General features: G+C 42.9%; 1 protein-coding gene across 1 annotated transcript in view; it reads right to left on the bottom strand.

The window, feature by feature from the left end:
- Positions 1–20,714, bottom strand: part of LMO7 (LIM domain 7) — a 135,471-nt gene extending 114,757 nt beyond the window's left edge. The window contains 1 exon segment of the mRNA XM_030036511.2: positions 20,590–20,714. Within this exon segment, the coding sequence (XP_029892371.1) occupies positions 20,590–20,658 (69 nt within the window). The 5' untranslated portion in view covers positions 20,659–20,714.
- Between the last annotated feature and the right edge of the window lie 1,258 nt (positions 20,715–21,972).

The following is a 21,972-nucleotide window of genomic DNA, read 5'->3' on the forward strand; positions in this document are numbered from 1 at the left end:
AAAAAGGCTGTTTTCACCAACAACTGTGTTCTTTACCAGCAATACTAAAGCGTGGGTTTGGTTTTTTTTTTAATTGTTCTGCATGTAACTACTTTATTTTCACCTTCATGCATATAGTTAAGGGATTTAATTTTTTTAATCATTGACGATTTTGCTTCTGCTGGGACAAACACATAGAAATTTGCTGTAACACCTTTACTGGAGTAAAAGCAGGAAATGCAACAGCCTAATATGAGTAAATCACTGAATCTTAAAGGATCCTCAACTATAACTACAAAACAAACAGTCATTAAAACTCAGCACGGCACCTTACTCCATCGCACAAATGTCCAGAGGACAGCCTGTTAGCTTACAGATGCACACCCCATTCCAATAACCATCCTCACATGTTTTCTTTTGCCTTCAGTTGCAACCACCACCTGCTGGAAACCAAAACAGAAAGGGCTCCCCAAAATGTTACTGCAACTCCAGTAACAAATACATAGACTATCAGCAAGGATGCCAAGCAATGGGTTATACAAACTACTGCAAGTGTCCTGTAGGTTTTAGCATTACAATTGATATTTTAAAATATGGAATTACTTTAAATAAGGCATGTCAAGACAGCTCAGTTTCCCACTCAAAAATTTTATTCATAAAGACAACAGGTTTTGCATTATATAAGGAGGAAGCCCCAGTTCTGCTGTCTCTGTACTGAGACTACCCAGCAGTACCTTACAAGTGGGCTCAAAACTTTATTTGTTGTTTTAAAGGCTATTACAGAATCTGGTAGGTGTTCAATCAAATCAATAAAGCCCTATGGTTAATTTAATTTTGTGTTCTATCAAAAACGTGATGAGAAACTGAACAGCTTAAACCAAACAGTAATATGATTAAACAGGAACTCCGAGAAGCCAATTAGCAAAAATAGAAGTGAACAGAATTCACACAACTAGCATACTAAAAAGAGTCAGGCAAGTTAAACTGAAAAAGTAACTGAAGACAAAAAGTAGAAGAAATTCTATGTCCACACTAGAAGAAAAAGAAAGGACAGATAGGGTATGATGCAGGTGAATAAATAGTTAATGGCTACATTAACTAATAATAGTTAATGGCTACACAAGATGGCTACAACCTTCCGTTAAAGAGATGTCAGATTCTTCACAGAAGCATGGGACTGGGAAAACAACCATTGAGAGTAGAAGAAAAGTGTTGAAGATGGCAAAGCCTGGAAGAATTTGCTTAATTAAAGTTCTTCTGTGTTCTAGAGCATGTTCTAAGCCATTAACAATTATCTTCAACTGAAAGGGCTGGAAAGGTCTCATGGACTGAAAAATTAAAGATCCCTTTCCAAGGTGTGACGACACCAGAAGAAACCAGAATAAGAGAAAAACATTTAGACTGTTCTCCCCAACTTTAGTTTCTAGAAGGATATTAAATATTGCCGATTCCCCACCACCAAGCCATAACTCTTTGGAAGGGAGATAACACTCTGGTTTGAAAAGTCACATGAAAGTTTTGGGGTTTTTTTTTTTCCCTGCTTTGGCAAATTAACTGGTCTGATACACAAGGAGGAAAGCAGTAAGTGGGCTATAGATAGACTTAAGTTATGCAACTAAATAAAACAGGAAGGCTTTTTGCCAAAGACAGACAGACTGTGGAAATGCAGTCTAGGTAAGGAGATTAAAAGGCCATTATGTGACGGTAGGCAGAAGATCACACATGTAAAGAGCAGGTTTCTAAGGTACAATATCAGACTGGGATAAGGTACTAAACTGGACCCAAGAGAAGTTATTTCAAATTCCAGGACTCTCCAGTGTGTTCTTCACAGAATCAGGCGAGACTGTAACTATAGGTTAGACTATAACCATATTATTTATAAACCCAAACTGAGAAGTTGCATGAACATTACGGGGGTAGATGAAAATTTGCCGTTCCAGTCCTAAACTGAAGCACCGGTCTGAAGTTCAGCAAGAGAAAATTTAGCAGAGCTTAGTTACAAAACCTTATTCTTAAAACGGGGCAACAGAACACACACACAAAAAAAGGATATTCCTGTACAGCTCAAAACAATGTTAACTTTTTTTTTTTTTTTTTTACAACAGACTTGACCTCAGTTTGTAGTCAGTCACTTCTATGCAATGCCACTGCCTTAAGTGGTTATTTACCAGTCTGTATTGGTGCAGTAGTTGTCCTACTCTTAGTTTGGTACGTGCTATTGCATGTATGGCACTTCAAGACACGACAGAAGAGGCTTAAGAGTATGATGACTAGTCATTATAAAGAAGAGATGAGACTGAGAGGGAACACATCTTTTCCAAGTTTATCAAAACAGAAGTTGTACTGACTGGTTTAATTTGCAGCAAAGAAGATTGTCACGTATTAGGGAAGAAAAATTAACCATAAAAGTTACATACCATAGACCAGTTTGCCAGTTTTTAAGAGGTTAAAAAAAAAAAAAAAAAAAATTACCCCAGGAATGGTCTAGGTATAAGAATATCCGGTCTTACAAGAGAGTAGTCACGAACTACGTGACCTTTGAGCTCCTTCCAGCCATATATGCAATTTCCACATGAAAGAGCTTATTACTCATTCAGTCTCATCATCTGAATACCAAACCAAGAGAAAATTCTTAGTTAAGCATGTATGCATCTGCAGGATTTAGGGCATAAGACAGAACAAAGTGAGTTTCGGGGGAAGTTTTGGTGTTGTTTTGGAAATGAGGTACTTCACAGCAACTGCTCAAAACACATTATAACCTAGATGCAAAAAATGTCTACACATAAATCAGTTCATTTTAGGATGTATACTCTAAATGTCAAGTCAGAAATTCAAACCTATAATGCCTACTATGACCTGGCATTGTTAAAACAACAAAAAAGAAAAACTGTATGTCCATGGTGGGGCAACAGACACAAGTACTCCCCCCTCAAGTAACTATAATTACTCAGATCAGGATAATTACCAACTCTGAAGAGACACAGTTTAAGTGGCACTTACGCTATCATATATAACCCAAACACCAGACACTATAACTCTAATGTTATGGTAAAAGTTGCATAGGGAAATACGATTTATTAGAATTTAAAGGCTAAGGTACTGGTTGCATCCAACTCAGGCTCTGTAATGAATTCTGTTCCCCAAATAAATTACTCTGTATGGCTTGTTAATTCTCATCACTTGCTGGGGATGAGGAGGAAGGAACTGGCCGCTCTTTATGTGCGAGGTTATTAGTGTTACATTGCTTAGAGAATCTCTTGGTGGTCCAACTATGCTCCTCTAGTGGCCTGCTGCCCTGGAACCACTAGAGATGCCTGCAGAGAGATGGGATAGCGCAAGGTAGTGGTGCTGAGGATGCCTATGCACCGCTGGCAACTTCTACATTTCCACAGAGATTACGTGACTGTGTCAGACAATAAAAAAAAAATTCTGGTTTCCCTTTCCTTGATGCAGGACTATCTCGAGCTAATGAAAATGACTGACCTACAAGCTCTGAAGGACAAAGGGCTCCTCCTGGGCACCTCCAATGACAGAGTTATGTGGGAATGGGGCAGGTACCAGTGGAGAGAATAGCTACAGCTACTGCAGTGCTTTCTTTGAAGAACCTCCAGAAACCACATAAGAAAAATAACAGAAACATATTTTTTTGGAAGGGAACATTCAAAGTAAAAGCAGGTCTGGACTTCATTACATAGCTTTTGGTCACAGGTGCTACATGAATCCACCTGCTCAAGGCATCATTTTAAACACATTAAAAAAAAAAAATTAAAAAAATCAAGGTTTTTGCCACCTCAAGGAAGAAGATGCAAAACCCCATGCAGCCTTGCTGCCAGAGGAGGGAACGGAAGAAACACAGGACAAAAAACTAAGAACCCTGGAAGATACGCTGTTCGTGTTTGCATTTGAGAAATATGGGGGTGAAAAGATGAGAACGGCCACTTCTGTTGTCTGCCCCATCCCCTCCAGCATGCACTGACAGAGCATCCAGCACAGCCCTCGCATAACCCTGCCTCAGGTCAGCAGTGGGGACATGACTTTTGCTACACCTTGGTCTCCTGCTTTTGCCTACACCCAGCACCGGACAAGGCACGAGTCTGGATAATTCCAGTTCCACTGCTGCTTCCAGCAGCCCTGTGCAACGTTACCGCTGAATTCAGGGAGTTTTCACAGAAACCTGGCAAGCTGAGACAACCCCAAGGCCTGATAACCAAACATTTCATGGTAATGGCAGCTGGCACAAGAACCTCAAAAAAATCCCAAATATGAAAGTCAAAAGCTGGTCGATCAGAGGTAGCCCTCTAAGGTTTTGTTTGGACAAAGATTTGTAGTAGTCAAGGCTACATACACTTTAGCACGTGCCAAATTCATACCAATATGTGTGTGTCTCAAAAGACACCTCTATGAAAAGTGACTGCTAGTCTTTGTATTAGATTTATCAATAGAGATCAAAGGACAGATTTGGGGTCAATAAAATGAATGACCCATCTTTCGTTCAATGGCTTTGAAGAAGCAAATTAAAATTAAATAACGTCCAACAAAACCAACAAAAAGTTTGTTAATATTCTTGCCTACATGCAGGAATAAGTCTATAATATAACTACCCAAAACACTTTTTACCAAACCAAAAAATGGGTACAATAAAACAATTTGGAAAAATATATTCAGCATTATTTGAAAATAGCTTATTCTGGAATGAAAGATTTCCCTTATAAACACTATAACGGCAAGTTGAGAATACCTGCAAAATACCTTCTGAATCCTTGGGAAGTCACAATACACTGCAATGGAAGGCATTGTTATTTTAATCACATCAGAAAACTTTGCACAAAGTGAAACTGGATTAAGCAGTAAACCCTTTGCTGGCTAATTAAAGTTTTTGTGGGCAAACTTGTGACACCAACATTTCTGCTAAAAACAAAAAAAATACTACATGTATGGCAGAAAATTCTTTGTAGCTCTTTATAGTAATTTTGCAAACATTGTAAAGACTTTTGTGCTACTCAAAAATGCACAGCAGCGTTCAGATTAACAGAAAATAACTGACACAAAACATCAACTCCTTTCTGTGTCTTAATCCTGTTTTTTCACATAAATGAAACATTTATGAAATTCATAGCATCTATACACCAAATACACATTTTTTCAGTATGACATAGTGAGGGCTATTTTAAGACACTGGAATGTCATTAATTTGTGCCCCTTAGCTCAGCAATTTGTAAATGATTAGCTCTAAAGCACCAAAACAAAGTAAAGCCTGTCTAAGCCCATTTCATCTGACTACTAGCATTTAATTTAAACATGATTTCAAGATCTAATGCCAAAACCTAGCATATACTATTTATCATAAAATTGAAAAGGAAGCCTGCTGTATGATATATACCTACAGGAAGACAAGAACAACTGGGTTTTTTAAGCCTAAAGCTTGGCCCTTTCAGTTTCCCAAGACTTCAAACAAGTACCTACATTTCTACTGGTAACGAAGCCCCCAAGGAGCAAGTTCAGCTTGAGACGTCACTGTCAAACCTTTTTCCTCATGTCAATAGGAGGGGAGGGAAAGAAGAATATGATTAAGCATAATGCTATCTAAATATCTATTTTTCTGGTTACAAGAGATTCCTGTATTTAATGGCAGCCTTGCACCTTAAAGAGGGAAGACACCTGTACTATCAGATTCCTGTTCCTCTTGAGTTTTATGGGAAACAGCAAGTCCTTGGCTGTTGTGCTCCATCACAGGGGGCTGCACAAAGGGTTACAGGACTGCGGCAGCCCTTGTCTCTGGAAAAGCCTTAAACTCTCAAGAGGTCACAAGACTCTGCAAACAAGACTAAAAATGAAATTATACAAGGAAAAGTGGGGAGCTCCAGAAAGTTTATGAAAGTTTGGCTCTCGGAGAGAAGCTCTCCCGACAGCAACTGCTCTGAATGGGGCAGCAGGCACTACTTTGTGTTTGTTTTTTAAATCCATGAAACAGAACACACCTACCACTTCTCTTTTCATCCCGAGCAATTCATTCAAAGTCAAAGCTTTGGTCTGAAGCTTAAGGTCTTTTATTTTATTTTATTTAGTTCTGGGCTAGCCTTAAAGGAGGAGTGAGAGAGATTTTAAAACCAGCAACATCATTCACCAGGAAATACAAGTTACCTGCTCTTAGGCACCTAAGGAGCACACTTGTTTCAAGTTCTTCAAGTTTGAGAAAAAAATCTGGACTTCAAAAATTCCTTACTTTAATTAATGACTTGCTCTAACTTGACTGTAAATGAGTTTAATCCCTATGAAGGAACAGTTAAAAAAAAAAAGTTTAGCATCACCTGATACTTTAAAATAGCAGCTTTAAAATGGTACTTTACTGTTTAACCAACAGCCACTTCGAGCCACAGGACCTTTATACTAGGCTCAAGAAGAATGGAAAAAATAAGCAGTGACCACATCGACACACCTCTGAGACCTGGGTAACGAGAGGCTGACGATTCACAAGTGGCGGTGAATGGTCCTGCTGCACGGTCCCGCTCCTGGCCAGCTCCTCACTGCGGGGGTCTCTGTCCTCACAGCAGGAGAGGACAGAGGGCTCCTGTGGCCCCCTCCGCCTCCAATCCAAACATTGCGATCAGATAATTTTAATTCACATCTGTATGAAAATTAGTTTCTTAATAATTCTACAAGTCTTCTTTATTCAAAAGGACACAGAAGCCAAAGGAACATATTGGGAAAGAGAAATTTTGAGAAAGGATGATCTAGAATCCTCCACACTTAAGACAAGGAGAAGTAAAACTTAAGCATCCAATTCCTAACTTAAAAAAAAAAAAAAAAAACAACCTAAGAGAGCTTATTTTCACTTTGAACAGTTATCTGCAAGTTTTATAAGTCCTTATCCACCTAAAAGAAATTTTAATAAGGAAGTTATCACACTGAAGCACTGAAACCCAAGCTAAATCATTTCCATAACTTCAGAAAAGATATTTCAGGTTTCTTTTTCCTGGCAATTGTTTTTATCCCTGGTTGGAAAGATCTTCTCTCTGTTTTGTGCTTAAAGAAAAAAAGTTCAAATACACAGGCAGGCTGCTGTAGCAGCTCTGAGTTGAGCTGTTCCTGTTCATCTCAGCTGGGCAATTTCCTAACTGATGGGTGCCACTAAAGCAATCAGATTGTTTAACATCCTATGCAAACTACTGGAGATGAATGCTCAAATCCACCAGCACACATACAAATGGAAATTAGCAAAAAAGCAGCAATATGGTAATTCAGCATGATGCTGAACTTCATACAAACATCACTGCAGGAAATCAAAAGGAGATAGGGAGCAAGACAAATTTTGGGACTGTAGCATGAGTTACAGCAGAAGGTCCACATGATGATATTCAAAACAGAGAAAATCCTACTCCATAGACTCATGTTTTTTGATCTGGAACAAGAATCTTTACCTGCTCCTAAAACAAACAAAACAAAACAAAACAAAAAAACCCAAAGAAACAAAAAACAAAACAAACCAAAAAACCAACAGAAAAAAAAACCACAGAAAATTTCCTCCAGCCATGAGTACATCTTAAAGTCATTGTGGCAGACATTCAGTACTAACCACCTTGAACCTTCTCCCCCACAAACTTAATCTCTGCCTGGTTAAACAAATATTAATAAATGAAAAGTACACAAAGTGATTTTACTAAGGGGGTAATTAACAACTTCATTTCAGTTTAGCAGCTGATTTTTAGTTGGCGTTAAACCAACAGGAGCTTAAAAGAACCTATTACACACGGATAAGATTCTGAATAACCTTGTGAGTTACTAGCTGGCAGTTTGATGTGGCCCTCAGACTTCAAAGGCCCCTTTCATAAGAAAACAGGACAAAGGCAGAGAGGTCTTCATCATCATTTATGGTAAATAAGATAGACAAATCCACTACGTACTAGAAAGCTGATGTAAGGAAAAGACTGAACTTTGCATGAGCTTCATCAACATTTTAGGAGCCCCGAATTACCCAGTAGCTTTTTTGATTAGAAGATGACAGTAATTGGGAAAGGCAACAGCAAATAGTCCAGTAGCACAGAAGGACTGAGATAAGAAGTTTCTGCTGCTTTGCTCGCAGCGGATGCTTGGGAGGACACACCACCAGACTGCAGCGGAGCACGTGCCCAAGCGTTTCCTGACACCCGAAGTGAACTAGTCAGAGCCTCCCACTTTGGCCACACACAGCTCAAACTCTTTGTTTTCTACTGCTCAGCCTTAATGATTCCCATCACCTAGTCAGGAATATCCAGGCAAAACTGACAATCCCTGGCGTCAGCGTTAGAGGACTTGCACGTTAAGGTCTATTCACTAAATATACACACTGCTGACAATTAGGCCATGTAGAAACATAAGGATCTCCCCCTCACCAGAATTCACTGATGAAAAAAACCAGCAAGGGCATATGGCTTAAAATTAACGTAGTGTGAAATGAAAAGTACAAACCTTTAAGTGGAAAGCTGCCTAATGTAATTTTCACAATTACCATTTAATTTAAGAAGCAGATCAAAGAAGTGCATCATTTACATTTCCAAACATTAAGTTTTAAAGATCAAAGACCTCTAGTATTTCCAGACTGCATATATGCGAGTAACTTGGTTAGAGTAATGAATCTATGCAGAGGGAGAACATGAGCTGCTCGTTCGCTCCGTGCAGCAGTTTCCCCATCATCCGAGACTGTAGCAAGTGGTATCTGCAACAAGCATCATCAACAAGTACCCGTTGACACCACATATAAATAGAAGCAAGGGGCTTCAAGGTCTAAAATAGCATTATACCAGTTTTCTGACTGCTGGAGAACTCTCTCCCTGAAATTAGCCACTGCTTCAGAGATTTTTTTTCACAACTCCAGCCCAACACCTATGATTGATCAGTGCTTACAGGATGTTCCAGAGGTCATTAAAGACTTCACTTCATTGTAGCGTTTAACCAAAACAGTGTTTTCATGAGAGTACTGTAGCCTGATTATGCCAAGAAGTTAAATAGAGAGAAGTGCACTATGTAAATATTCCAAAACATGTCAGTTTAATTCTATGTAGAAATGAAATTGCAGCAGCAGAGGTGATGTTTTAATGACCACTGGGAGTTGCTGCAACAGACCCTGGTCAAATTCAGTGTAAAGTAGAAAGTGTCCTGGCACTTACATCCAGGAAACAATCAAACTTTTAGTTCATACTGAAGACTCATGCCTACTTCCGAGCACCTCCCAGAAAACATGGCTTAGAATTAAAGATTAAAACCAGATTTTTCTCGGCAGAAAATCAGAGAGCATCACAGCCACAAAACCTATTCTACAAAAAGAGATGACCGTTTAAACTCAACCAGTAAACAGGAGCTGCTCATGGAAGTCAAGAAGATGGCCAGAACTTCTCTTATTAAGTTGAAAAATGTGACAACACCACATATGTAACGTGCAATGATATTCGGTACCTGATCGCTGGTGTTACTGTAACATTCAATCCCCACAGTCTTCCTTATTGTGTGCCAAGATCCTCAATGCACCATGCTGCCCATCAGACTGGTCCCAAACAGAGGATGGATTTTTATCTGCATGCCCCTTACCTATTTCCCTTCCGAATCACAGGATTAAAACTATTTTAAAAGTAGATGGGAGGAGATACATAATGCTAACATTTACACAGAGACTATTTCTTATATCATGGTATTACACATCTAATACAGAAAAGAAAGGGGCGTATGAAATCCACATACCTACCTCTAAACACGAGAGGATTTAAAACAGCTTTCTCAAGAGAAGCTTCTCCGACAGACAGTTCTCATGGTAAGGATGTTGCATTCTATAACTAAGACTAGCAAGCTCTTAAAAAGATGAGCAACCATTACACTTTTACAATAGCTGAGGAACCTATGTATTATTAGTACTCTGGGAAACAGTCTCCCTGACAGACAGAAGTTACATAGAAGCATGTTTCACACTTTAAATCTTCTCTGCAAAACAAAACGGTGAGCAATATCCAGGCTCTTTAGATGAAGAAAATGATGAGCTGTGTCCAGCTGCAATTAACTGGTAGCATCCTAATCTCAAAGAATGTTTATGTGCATAATGCTGTAGAATACATGGGTATTCCTGCCAGACCTAAACTGGCTCACGTGGATTTCTGTGTGACAGCAGCCACACTGCTTCCAATTCCCAGCCTACATCAGGTAGGTGGACACAGTCAAAGCACTTAAAGGTCTTAATCTGCATCTCTGTCAAAAGTTAAAAGCACTATGTGCCATCTAAGCAACATTATATGCATTGGTAGATGAAAAAATTGGTAAAAATCAGTGCATGTCACATCCACCTTCACTAGCAGTCTGCAGAAGAGTGCCCCTTCCTGAAGGTGAACATATATCCTTTACCTCAAGAAGAAACAAAGACACATACGCTTCTTCACTTGACTGGAGAAGCACGTGCTGAGGTTGGGATGGGAAGGATCCGGAGATCCAGATCCCTTCTCCATATCCTCCCTCGAGGAGCAATGTCTGTTAACCTGAGCCTGCACCAGATTCACCCATTCCCAGACTGCACATTAGCACAAGAATAAAAGCAGGACGTGGCCGAGCTACAGCCACAGAGCAGCCGGGCTAGGGGTAATACTCTAAGGAAATAAAAAAAATAAGACCAAGGTGAGGAAGGCTGGCATACCTTTAAAAACAGCCGAGACACACCGATATCCTTTCCATATTTCACTCCCCCGTACCTGAAAGGTAGCGTGACATTAGAGATGTCTTCTACTGCCTGAGACACCCTCCTCTATCCTACCTCCTCGGCTGATCGCAGAGGAAAGAGAAAACAATCAGATGAGTCACTGCTGGAAATCTGCACGGCTGGATCGCATCTAACCCTTCTACGCACCAGACACAGGAAACCGAATTACTGCCAGCCTCCCAACCACGTCTGCTTAGACGCTGCAAAACGCTGCTCCAACCTTACGCTTTGTTACCGTGACCAGTAGATATGGCTCTTGCAAGAGACTTGCCCGCATGCAAAGACCAAATCTTGTTGCTGAAATGTGCATGTTAAGTATTTTGTATTCTCACAAAATTAACCATTATATTGAGAACCAGACACGACTTAATAGCATCGTTGTTCTTAACTACGGTACATCCGAATAAGTTTAGGGAAAGAACATTCTTCTTTTTACTGTAATTTTCAAGGGGAGACAGTTTTCACAAGAAAAGGTCAAAGATTCCACTGGAAAATGGAATGCCACAAGATTTTAGTTGCCATGTTAAAAAAAAAAAAAAAAAAGAAAATATAGATTTTAGAAATTCTTAGCTGGGAAGGTAAGAAAGAAAAAACAAACAAACAAAAAAAAGGAACCATAGGTACACACATACACGCATTTTTCAGCCACGTCTAACAGTAGGCTTTCATGCCCCATGGTAGGTAAAGCAGATGAGATACTGATTTTATAAATACGTAAGTGAAAAAATTACAATAAGTATAATAACACATTCAGAAATTTAGAACAGTCTGAGGCTGTATTCTTCCAATCTTTTAAATGACCAAAATGCAAAACAAATGCAAAAAAACCCCCCAGATTTAAAAAGCCAGTATGTTCTACAAAATTTCACTATTTAAATACTTACAAGGTAAAAAATTCACTCCGGTGAGAAGGAAAAAGTAGTTATTTACAAATAACCTTAGGTGCACATTTCTCCTCTTCCTTTTTCAAGCCTCTCTCTTCTGTCATTTCTCTGCAGCGCGCAACTCCCAACCCCATCCACTGACACCTGACATCCAGAACTTCATGGAGCCTTTAACGATGCTCTCAAATGAGATTAGAGCTCGTGTCTGCAAGACCTACCCCAACGTCACAGAGAACTTTTGGATTTTATCAGATGCATGAAAGATAGATCATTAGTGAGCAACCCAGTCTGTGCATTTTAATGGGGATTTATCTTTGAAAAAATTCGTCGACACGTAAGACTCGTAGCTGTGAAGCAATACCCTCCTGAATAATAATCGAGTTGATGTTTATTATATCAGGGTTTTTTTTACCTCCATAGCATCAGGCAAATGTCTGTGAGAGATATCCATCTGTAACCTGGAGCTCATGCCTTCATCCTCATCCCCTTCTCATTCAGCCCAAATAAGAGCAACTCCACACAACCTTTTTATTGAATGCCGAGAACTCGCAATGAGGATGCACACGTGACATTTAAAAAAAAAAAATTATACAAAGGTGAGACCTTTGTAGTTAGTTAAGACAGTCAACGTCACTTTGTTTCAACCCCTTCTATTTGCAAAAGAACCTGCAATCAAACGTCTGGCCCATTTTTGCTCAGGATTACATTTTCAGGTGCAGCAATAAGGTACATTTTGCCAGTAGCACCATTCAGGCAAACGGAGCATGGTGACACAAGGAAAAGAGTTTTTTCCTAGAGTGAAAATGCAGTAATGCCTAGCTTTGTTCCCAGCTTCACCTAACCTGAAATAGTATCCAAAGAAGCACTTCAAGGCAGAGCAACAGCTGTGACTACAAAACCCCTCACCCCTGTAGCGTCAAACCTGGATCTTAACTTTTCTTCCTCTTCTCCACAGCCACCTTGACATCTGGCTTCGTTTGCTTCCGTTCTCTATCGCATCGTGATTTAGTAGCTGACGTGGTCATTTGACCACATAGAAAGTCTCAGATCAAACTCCACAAGCTAGATTTTTCAAATTCCTTCCTGAAGGAAAAAATAATAAATAAATAACAAATAGCAGGGCCAATAAAGTACTTCCAGGAAAGAATTTGCAAATAACACTGGAGATTAGATCTGGGATTAGGTTGCACCCCTGAAGGGCAGGCGATGATCCCCGCAGAACTGCTGGGCCAGATGGCCCAACACTTCTGAAGGACCATCTCCCAACCAACGACACAAGGGCTGCTTCTGCTGTAGCAGAAGTCAGTGTATAAACACATCAAATACTTTCAAATGCTTTCGCCCAGGAGCTCCTGGCAGAGTTTCTATTTAAAACAGCTCCAACTGTATTTATAAGCCTTATGAAATTCATCCTGAAGCAGTTATTTATGGCTGGAAGCCAGCCTCCCTAATTCAGGTGTCTAGCTTATACCTCGACCCCGGGCGCCTAGCGAACGGCTCCTGCAACATCGAAGGAAGAGAGCCGGGCAGTGAGCAGAAGCAGGTGACTTGAGAAGCCTTCGGGGAAAGAGATGGTTTGTCTAAATTCAGGTGCCTGCCCCTCTTCATCCCACTAGTTCGGCTGCAACCCAACAGCGAGCTGCCACCAAAAGGCCACCTCCGCCAACACCACCTCTTCCCTGGCACGAGCGCTGGTGCCCATCTCGCCTCCCAGGAGCCAAGCGAGTACCAAATACCACAAAACACGCTGAGTTTCCACCATCAGATGAACTCCCTGAGCTAAATCACCGGAGGGTCAGGCAAACACCGCTGCCACCACAAAAGGAGGCAGGAGAAGCACATGCCAAGCGCAGGAGTTTCAATGACACCTTGCTGTGATAACGTCCCGGCACTAACACAAAACCACGTCAGTGGGGGACCTACCCTAGGACGACAGCTTGGCCCAACCAAGTTTTCACTGTCTGTGCTAGCTGAATTGATCCCATCCGAGATATTCCTTTAAAACTGTGTTACATGACAATGATTTTGACTTTTTTGGCCAACATAGTAATAACTATTTCCCAAAGTTAGTATATCAGTTTTCTTTTCTAATAGTAATGACTGAAAGCTGAATCACATCCAGAAACAAGAGTTAGGACTTTCACATGAGGTGGCGCAAAAAAAGCGTGCCAACACACCCAGCACTGGCAAAAAAAGATAAAGCAAGTCTTATAATCCTCATGCCCTTTTACAATAATCCCAGCTGTTCTGTACCACAAATGCAAAACGCTGTTGAAATTAAGTTTCTCTATTCAGTGTAACACAAATGAAAGTTTTACAGCTAAATATCCAACTGGAAGCTAGCGTGCTATGAGTCAGACCTATACATCTTTCTTTTCATTGGAAAAATAAAAATTTAGCACTATTCATAAACACTAAATTTACAACTGCTTGCAGAAGCTTACAGCATGAAGAACCAAAGAACCTGTTTTAAAGTAGCTTATTCACTACAATCCTTTAAAGTTAGATTTTCACTTGGATTCACAGTATTCAGATACATGAAAAAAACAGCAAAACCAAAACACTCCTCCTAAGGTAGTTTGGATAATAAGTTAGGTGTGTCAAGCACACCTTAGACCAGCAGAAGCCTTTCTAGTACACTGAGTCTGAGAGCACATGCTGTTTTTCATTAAATTGCTAAAGCTGGAAAGCCCACTTAGAAAATGATAGTTAAGAGTTATGTTAGTCTCGTTAAGCAGAAAAGGTTGGGGGGGGGGGGGGGGGGCGGCAGTGGTGTTTTGTTTTTAAAAAAAAACACCAAACCTTTTTAAAAAAAAACAAAACAACAAACCTCCTCCAGGAGTGGATAAAGGAACTTTAAAGAGGAGGAGTGGTAGGTACAAGAAACAGCTGGAATGTATCTGGTTCTTACAACACAATAAATCCCAAGTGTTTTCCGAAGCTCAGCAAGGTCACCATCTAATGTAATACACCCAAGTGCTCATTAAAAACTTAACATTTTGGACCAAAAAAAGTATTTGATAAAGAAAAAGGTGCTAAAAGGGAATCCATAGTAATGGGGGGGGGGGGGGGGGCATTCTGAACGTGGAAACCATCATCTCACCTTCTCCCCAAACTACGGGTGGAAAAAAATGCATGACCTCACAAAACTGAAGGAAGGATCAGGGCACCGTGCAAAAAACAAGCAAAAATGACAGGAAGAAAAGAACAAAAGTAACACCATGACTAACCATAGTTGGTAACTACAAAATACAGAATAGAAGAAAACTAAAGTCTGGTCAGAACTGTCTGTAGATCCCCTTAAGCTGCAATGCATTTCCCCTTTGTAGAACACATACCCGTTTCTATAGTCAACAAGTTAATTCTTCCTCTTAAAGTGCCTGCAGATGCTGCTTTCATGCGAAATTTTAAAACAACGCTCAAAACTACAAAGAGAAACCATCCACAAAGGAAACTACACTGTGAACTCAGCTCAAAGCTCTGCGTGCCCATTGCACAGGACTGCATGAAGACAGGCTTCAAGCATCTCTGAGAAATCCAAATACAGACTTAACTTGAAAAAACATAAACCCACCTTGCAGAAAACAGGAAATAGATTTTACTCTCGAGCAAAAATCAGTCCCATTTTTCTCTCAAACACATCACCAAATATACCACAGACACCTCTCCTGAGGTCCAGAAGGAAGGGGACAACAAGGTAACAGGGAGAATAATGTTCAGCCAGATAAAACAGTGTTACTGTCACCCTGTCCCTCTAAAACATGATTGCTAGCCCTGTTATATGACATTTTGCCACAGCACTTTCATAGTCTGCAGCCAGCGGAGAACATTATTTGTAGGATTTACATTCCCACAGTATTTACTTAACAGCATGTATATTTATGTATCAATTCATATTTATATATTAATTGGATATACTTAGATTTAACTCCATGCAAGGGCTCACTGCCAAGAATCTACACACATTAATGAAATATTGATGCATCCACCTAAAGGAGGGTTAAATGCATCCCTTATGTAGACGCGAGACAGGACTTTGGCAGCCGTGCTGTAAGAAGTTCTCCAGAAACCAGCCCACCCAGGTTTTATGACTTGACAGAATTACCCAGTATTAGACATGGTTTAGGCAACACAATATATAGATTTTGCCTTTTCATTCACACATTTTTCATTCTGACACCATCCAGGACATTGACTGGTTCTCTACACACTATCTGAGAATACCTTACCCAGAATTGAGAAAAACCTTTTCATAATGGTTAGTTCAACTGAAATACAGGTACCTATGAGAAGAGGATCTGAATGGAAAGATGAGTCTTCTATTTCTACAGTTATTCCTCCCATCTGCCACACCAGACTGTATGCATTATATTCATGCTTGGGGGAAAAACCAAACAAAATAATCACTGAGGTAAGTTCTCTATGCAAATACAGGGGGAAAACATTGCTGCTAGACCTCTTGCTGCATTTGCAGAAGCCATAAAAATATACAGTAGAAATGCAGACTTCGAACAGTTTCAACAAATAGAAACATTTGGTGACCACATGTCAGAGACCATTCGGTGGATTTGATTGCTGTACTGTTGGTCCAAACCAGAAGATTTCAAGTAAGTAGTCCTGGCTCTCAAGTTTTATCCTCAAGCTGACTCTTTCTACCAAGCTACTCTGCAAATCTGCTTTTTCAGTCTTCTGAGCAGGCAGAGCAGCGGGTGCCTGTGTGTGTATACACACATTTGTTTTTTCCTGGAAAAAGACAAAACCAGAAGCCCCCAGATAATTTTCCAACATCCAAAATGTAACAGATACTTTTAAATCACAAAGGAAGATTGTTTTGGACTCTGAAAAGCACACTGTAATGCAATAACAAATGAAGTTATTAGCACACACAACAGCGTTTAGATAAATTTCACTACCTATTTAACGGTCACGGCAGACCTGAGCAGCAGAGGTATCTTTAGCTGCCATCCAGACATGCTGGGGTCTTTTTCTCTAATGCCGGCTATCAAAAAGGATAAAAACCTTATCTTGCTATGGAAATCCTAATGACGAAACACCTCTCTCCATCAACACTGGGTAGTGTTAGCACTAGAGAGGACTTCTGCTCCCCTGCGGTGTCCCTGCATGAGGAACAGTCCCAGGACTACAGGGTCCTGCTCGTGACTGTGACCGAGACGGACGCTCTCGACGACAGTATCAGATGAAATTAGTAGCTCTCAGAACATCTGACTAACAACTCTAGATCAGTTATTAGGGGAAGAAATTCAGCTCCCAAGAGTCCCCGTAACAGCTTGCAATATTAAGAGTTACTTGGCCCAACACCTATTTTTCACTTCAGTGGATTTGTCAAGGTTGCTCCATGTGCTTTCCTACAGCTCTGCTGCTTCACTCCAACAATTCATTCCGGCACACGCTCACTGCCCACCCTCCCTCAGACGGGACCTGTACATTCAACTACTTCGGGGAAGGGGGGGCGGAACTTCAAGCGTTATTTGCCTCAGGGCACTCTAACTAACTATTTACAGGCTTCCTGGGTCAGGTTTCAAGTTGCTTTAGCAAACAATTTCAAACCACAGACATTTACCTGAAGATTAGGGTTCATTTAAGACACAGAACAGGAATCAAACGCTGAGACGTTTTACAAGAAAACAGCACACAATCTTCTTTCCTCTGGAACTTTGAGAGGTATCACCCCTAAAATGGTGAAGGGAGTTTTGGGGAGAGGGACCATGTCTCCCCTTCGTTCACAAGGATGAACTTGGTGGTGGACTGCAGAGAGGAAGAGGCAGACTGCCCTCCCACATCTTGAGGCAGGAAAAGACTCGGCAGTCTGGGATATTTAATAGCTGGGGGAAGAATGCTTTGGTTTGGAGGAACAGCTTTTGGCTTGCTTAAGTTATAATATGGAACAGAATGCAGCAGAACAATTTTAACCCAGCTATTTCTAGCTTTGGCAAACACAGCTCTACCTTAGAGAAACTATTTCTAAGTTGTGGCGTTTCAGTGGTTTACTCTGTTCTCAGCACGCACCATCTGCCCAGCTGAGGTGCTAAGCGGAGCCTGAGCTGCGCCTAAGTTTGACCAGCACCAGCTGTTACAGGCAGAGCTCAGAAGACTCCAATAATCCCAGATGCAAGAACCCAACACCACTAACCAGCGCTGGGTTCTGGACAAGGGACACCCGAGAAGAGCTTGAGTTTTGCACAGAACATGACTCCTCTTTCCCCAAAAGAAGTAGATGTCCTCGACAGCCAGCCCTCCCAGAGTGACTAATCGACTCCAGCTAGAGGAACCGATACCAAGACAAGCAACATTATCTCCCCTCCCAATTCACCACAGCACACCAAACACGAGACGCTGGGGACTACGCTTCAAGAGGTCTTTGCACTGTAAAGACTACAGACCTGCCTTGTCTGCATTATCATCAACTATGCCTCAACATGAATCTGAATTAAAGAACAAAGTCTTTCATTAACTAACACCAGCTATCAGATGCAATTTTTTGTTGTTATTACTCTTAATCAAGTTGTTGGGGTTTTTGTTTTTTGGTTGTGGTGGGGTTTTTGTTTTGGGTTTTTTTTTTTTTTTTATAGCACAAGAACTAGGAGCAAACATTTGAGCTCCCACCAGCCAGTGGCTGCCATACAACATGGAGACTCCAGCTGGGAACAGACAGAAGAGGGAGCTGACCAGGACAAAAGTTTCTCTCACCAAAAGCTTCAAGAACAGATGGGGTGAAAATTTTTGATGTTTGGGGGTGTTCCCCCACCCCCCTCCCCCAAGATCTGACAAATACAGCTGCTCATTCCTGTTACAAAAAGCCCTCAGATTCAAGGTTTGAGCTCAGGTCTTCTGAGTGTCTTTTTTTTTTTTTTTTTAGATCTCAGAGTCCAAAATGCTCTGTATTGAAAATCAGAAATATGTTAACACAAATTTCATTAGCAAAGGGAAATAGTAACAGTTTACAAAGAGATCTTTGCTTGTTCTTTTAAATATATAGTAGCTAGTGTTTGTATGCTTTCATCTGCCCCTAATGTTAAGGGGAAGCTGGCACACAAAACCTTACCAAAACATAAGAACTTCAAGTTCATAAATATTTGAAAACCTGCCTCATCTTCAAAACCAATTGCTTAATGATTAGGAGTCACCAAATTTCACTCTCAATCATGTAAACACCACCGCGTTTCACCAAGACTCACAAAACCTTGGGACATGTCTCATTACTCTAAACATATCTTTACTCTTCTCATACAACAACGGAAATAGTTGGTCTTGGCTTTTTAATCCATCTGGATTTAAAGAGTAGAGAAACACAACAGACTCTCTGAAACATAAACCTCATTTCATAGGGAAATAAATATTTACATTTTCCTTCAACATTACGGAATTCTTAATATCCTGTTTATCAATACTTTCAGGTTTTTAAGTTACTTGATTTACAATAAAACATATCTCCAAGGGGTAAGTTTAAAAGTTACTTTAAAATGAGAACAGCTTTCACGTATCAGAAACAAAGCATAGCCACACAAATTAGATGGGGAAGGGGGGGGGGGGGGAAGGTGAACATACGTTTTTTCCACTACACAAACAGTGCACGCTTTACACTTACATCACTTTGCTAGTGCTCCCATGTGCTACTGGCAGGCAAAGAGGAAACCTTTTGTAGGAATGGTACAACCAGCCCATATCAAATGAAAATTAGTAATAATTAAAACAAATCCCCAAACCCTTAAAAGGATTTTCAAAGACAACATTACATCACCTTAATGAAACTATTTAAAGTGAGCTTTGCCCATTTAAAGAAAGCAATACAAGAAATGTATACACGAGAGAGGAATGCTTTAATTACCCAAACTCACAGCTAGCTCTTACAAAATTGACACTTGGGGAAGCCAGGACTGCTTTCATTACCTACATTCACAGATGGCACTTACAAAATTGACGCTTGTGGAAGTCATTTGCGATACCCTTGCCTACGGTGCTCTCAGTTCAAAATTCTCAATAGATTTTAAGCACTAGATGTCATCGTTTTACAGAGGAAACAAAGAAGCGCGGACTCGGGTCTTGACAAGCTTACAAAGATGAGGGGTAAAAAGTAACAAACACCCTTCTTCGAATCTTTACTCCTTTGAAAGTTACTGGGATAGTATTTCTGACCATGGAAGTTTCATCTCAAGTGAATGGGTGCAAAGAAATAAGCTTAATACGTTAAAATACCCATAAACCAGCACACTAAAGCTCCTCTTTAAGTGAGTCTAAGCGAGGCTGTGCAACGTTTCTAACGTTTCTCAAAACGCGCTCCGCACCATCGGCCTCGCTCGCCCAGCCGCACGCTGCCCTGACCGTGGGCGCGCACACACACGCACGCAGGTACACCCACGAGCAACCTCCTTCCCCGTGCATTATTAGCACATGCTGCTCCAGCGTGATTCTGCGTTAACGATAGAGAAACAGAGATGTTTACGTCAAGTGCTATGTGCGGTCAGACGCTCACGTTTAAAAACAGGAGAGAAGCAAATGACTGTAATTTCAGGTTAGTCTCCGTCCTGAACTCTTTTGGGACAGGCAGAAGAAGAGTGCCTCTAATTCAGGCTGTCTCAGAGCAAGCGCTGGAGAAATAGTTCACAAGACGTCAGGAAATTACAAGCCTTAGCGACAGGGAGGGCAGCCACACCAGCCTGTAATTTGGATTTTGGGGAGGGGGGCGTTGGCGATACTGCAAAGACAGCTCTCTGCGAGCTTTCACCATGCCCTCCAAAAGCAGCAGCCGGCAGCTGCTGACAAAGAACCGAAGTTTGGGAGCCGCGTCCCCGCAGCTCCCGCCCGGCGACGGGGGCAGCCCCACGGCAGCGCCCTCCCCCCTCGGCCGTGTGTATGTGTGTTGGGGGGGGGAGGAACGCAGCGAGACCCCGGACCGGCGCGGGGGGAACCGCGGCGACGGGCGGCCGGGCCTCCCCGCGGGGAGGGCACCGCGGGTGACAGGGGGGTGACACCCGGCAGGACCGAGGGACGCCTCACCTCTACCCATCGCCGGGCTTCGGCGAACGCCGCCTGGCAGTCGCACTCCGCGTCCTCTCTCCCCTCCATGGCCGGCACAGCGAGCGGGGGGGGGGCCGGGCGGGCGGGCGGACGGCCGGTGCTGCGGCGGGGTGGGGGCGCGGGGAGCAGCCGCTGTCATTCAGCTGCCTCCTTTTAACGCTCCCCGCGCCGTCTCCTCCCCCTCCGCCTCCTCCCCGCGGAGCTGCCCCTCCCGGGAGCTCGCTGGCGCTCGGCGACCGCAAGAATTCGACGGAGCCGCTGGCTGTAAAGCGACGCCTCACCCCCCCCGCCCCGGGGGCAGCCGGACGCCCGGGAGGGGCTGCACCCCCCGCGGCGGCGGCGGCGGCGGCGGCGGCGGCTCCGTCCCACCGGGCCGCGGCGCCCCTCGCCCGGTGGAGGCGGCCCCCGGCGGCTCCCGCCCCGGCGCATACCAGGAATAGCTGGGGACAATCGCACCTTTCAGGGCCGGCCACCTGCCGCCCACCGCCCGGCCGGGACTTGCCCTGCGGGCCGCCGCTTCCCTCCGGCGGGGCCGCGGGAGCCCTGGCCCCGGGCCGGCTCCCTCGCCTCCTCGGCAGCGGGTCTTCCCTCGCAGCCACCGGCAGCGCCGCGATCCGGGGCGGGGGACGGCGGCTCCGCGCTCTTCTGCAGCGCTGTCCCGTTTGGGGACGAAGTTAGGAGCTTTTTCCGCCGCTGTGGAAGACGCGAGGGGTCCACGCTTTGTTTTGAGCTCTCCTCACGCAAAACGGCCGAAGCGGAGGTGCCTGGGGCAGCGCCGGAGCCCCGCACCTCAGCCTCCATGCTTCCTCCTGCCCTCGGCACCGTTTGCCTCCCTTCTGGTTTTGCTCACAGTACCCCCCCACCAGCACCCGTTGCTTTATTTCACGCGTGTCTCTGCCCCCGATACACTGGAAGCGATTGTTCGTTGCTTTATTTCACGCGTGTCTCTGCCCCCGATACACTGGAAGCGATTGTTCGTTGCTTTATTTCACGCGTGTCTCTGCCCCCTGTGGAAGAGATTGTTCGTGACTCCTCCCGTCCCCGGGCCACCCCGTGCTCGGGCTCAGAGCTGAAGGCCGCTCTCGGTAGGGCCGTTCTCGGCTCGAGGCCTGCTGCGCCTGGCGGGATGCGGCGCTGGGCTGCGGCCCCTCCGGTAACCCCACACGCTAGGCCACAGCAAAGTTTCTTGCACCCTGAGCTAGGCACTCGAGCTGGAGCCGGGAGGGAGCAGGTGTGCCGACTAAACACAGCAAAACCCCTTCTTGCACCACGGGAGCGGACATGTGCTAGGCAGAGAAGTTAATGAAATGCTCAGAAAATTGCTCATTTTCTGGAATATTCGTGCATAGCATTAGGGGTTTT

This window comes from Aquila chrysaetos, chromosome 14 (assembly GCF_900496995.4).
Source record: "Aquila chrysaetos chrysaetos chromosome 14, bAquChr1.4, whole genome shotgun sequence".
NCBI classification, from domain to species: Eukaryota; Metazoa; Chordata; class Aves; order Accipitriformes; family Accipitridae; genus Aquila; species Aquila chrysaetos.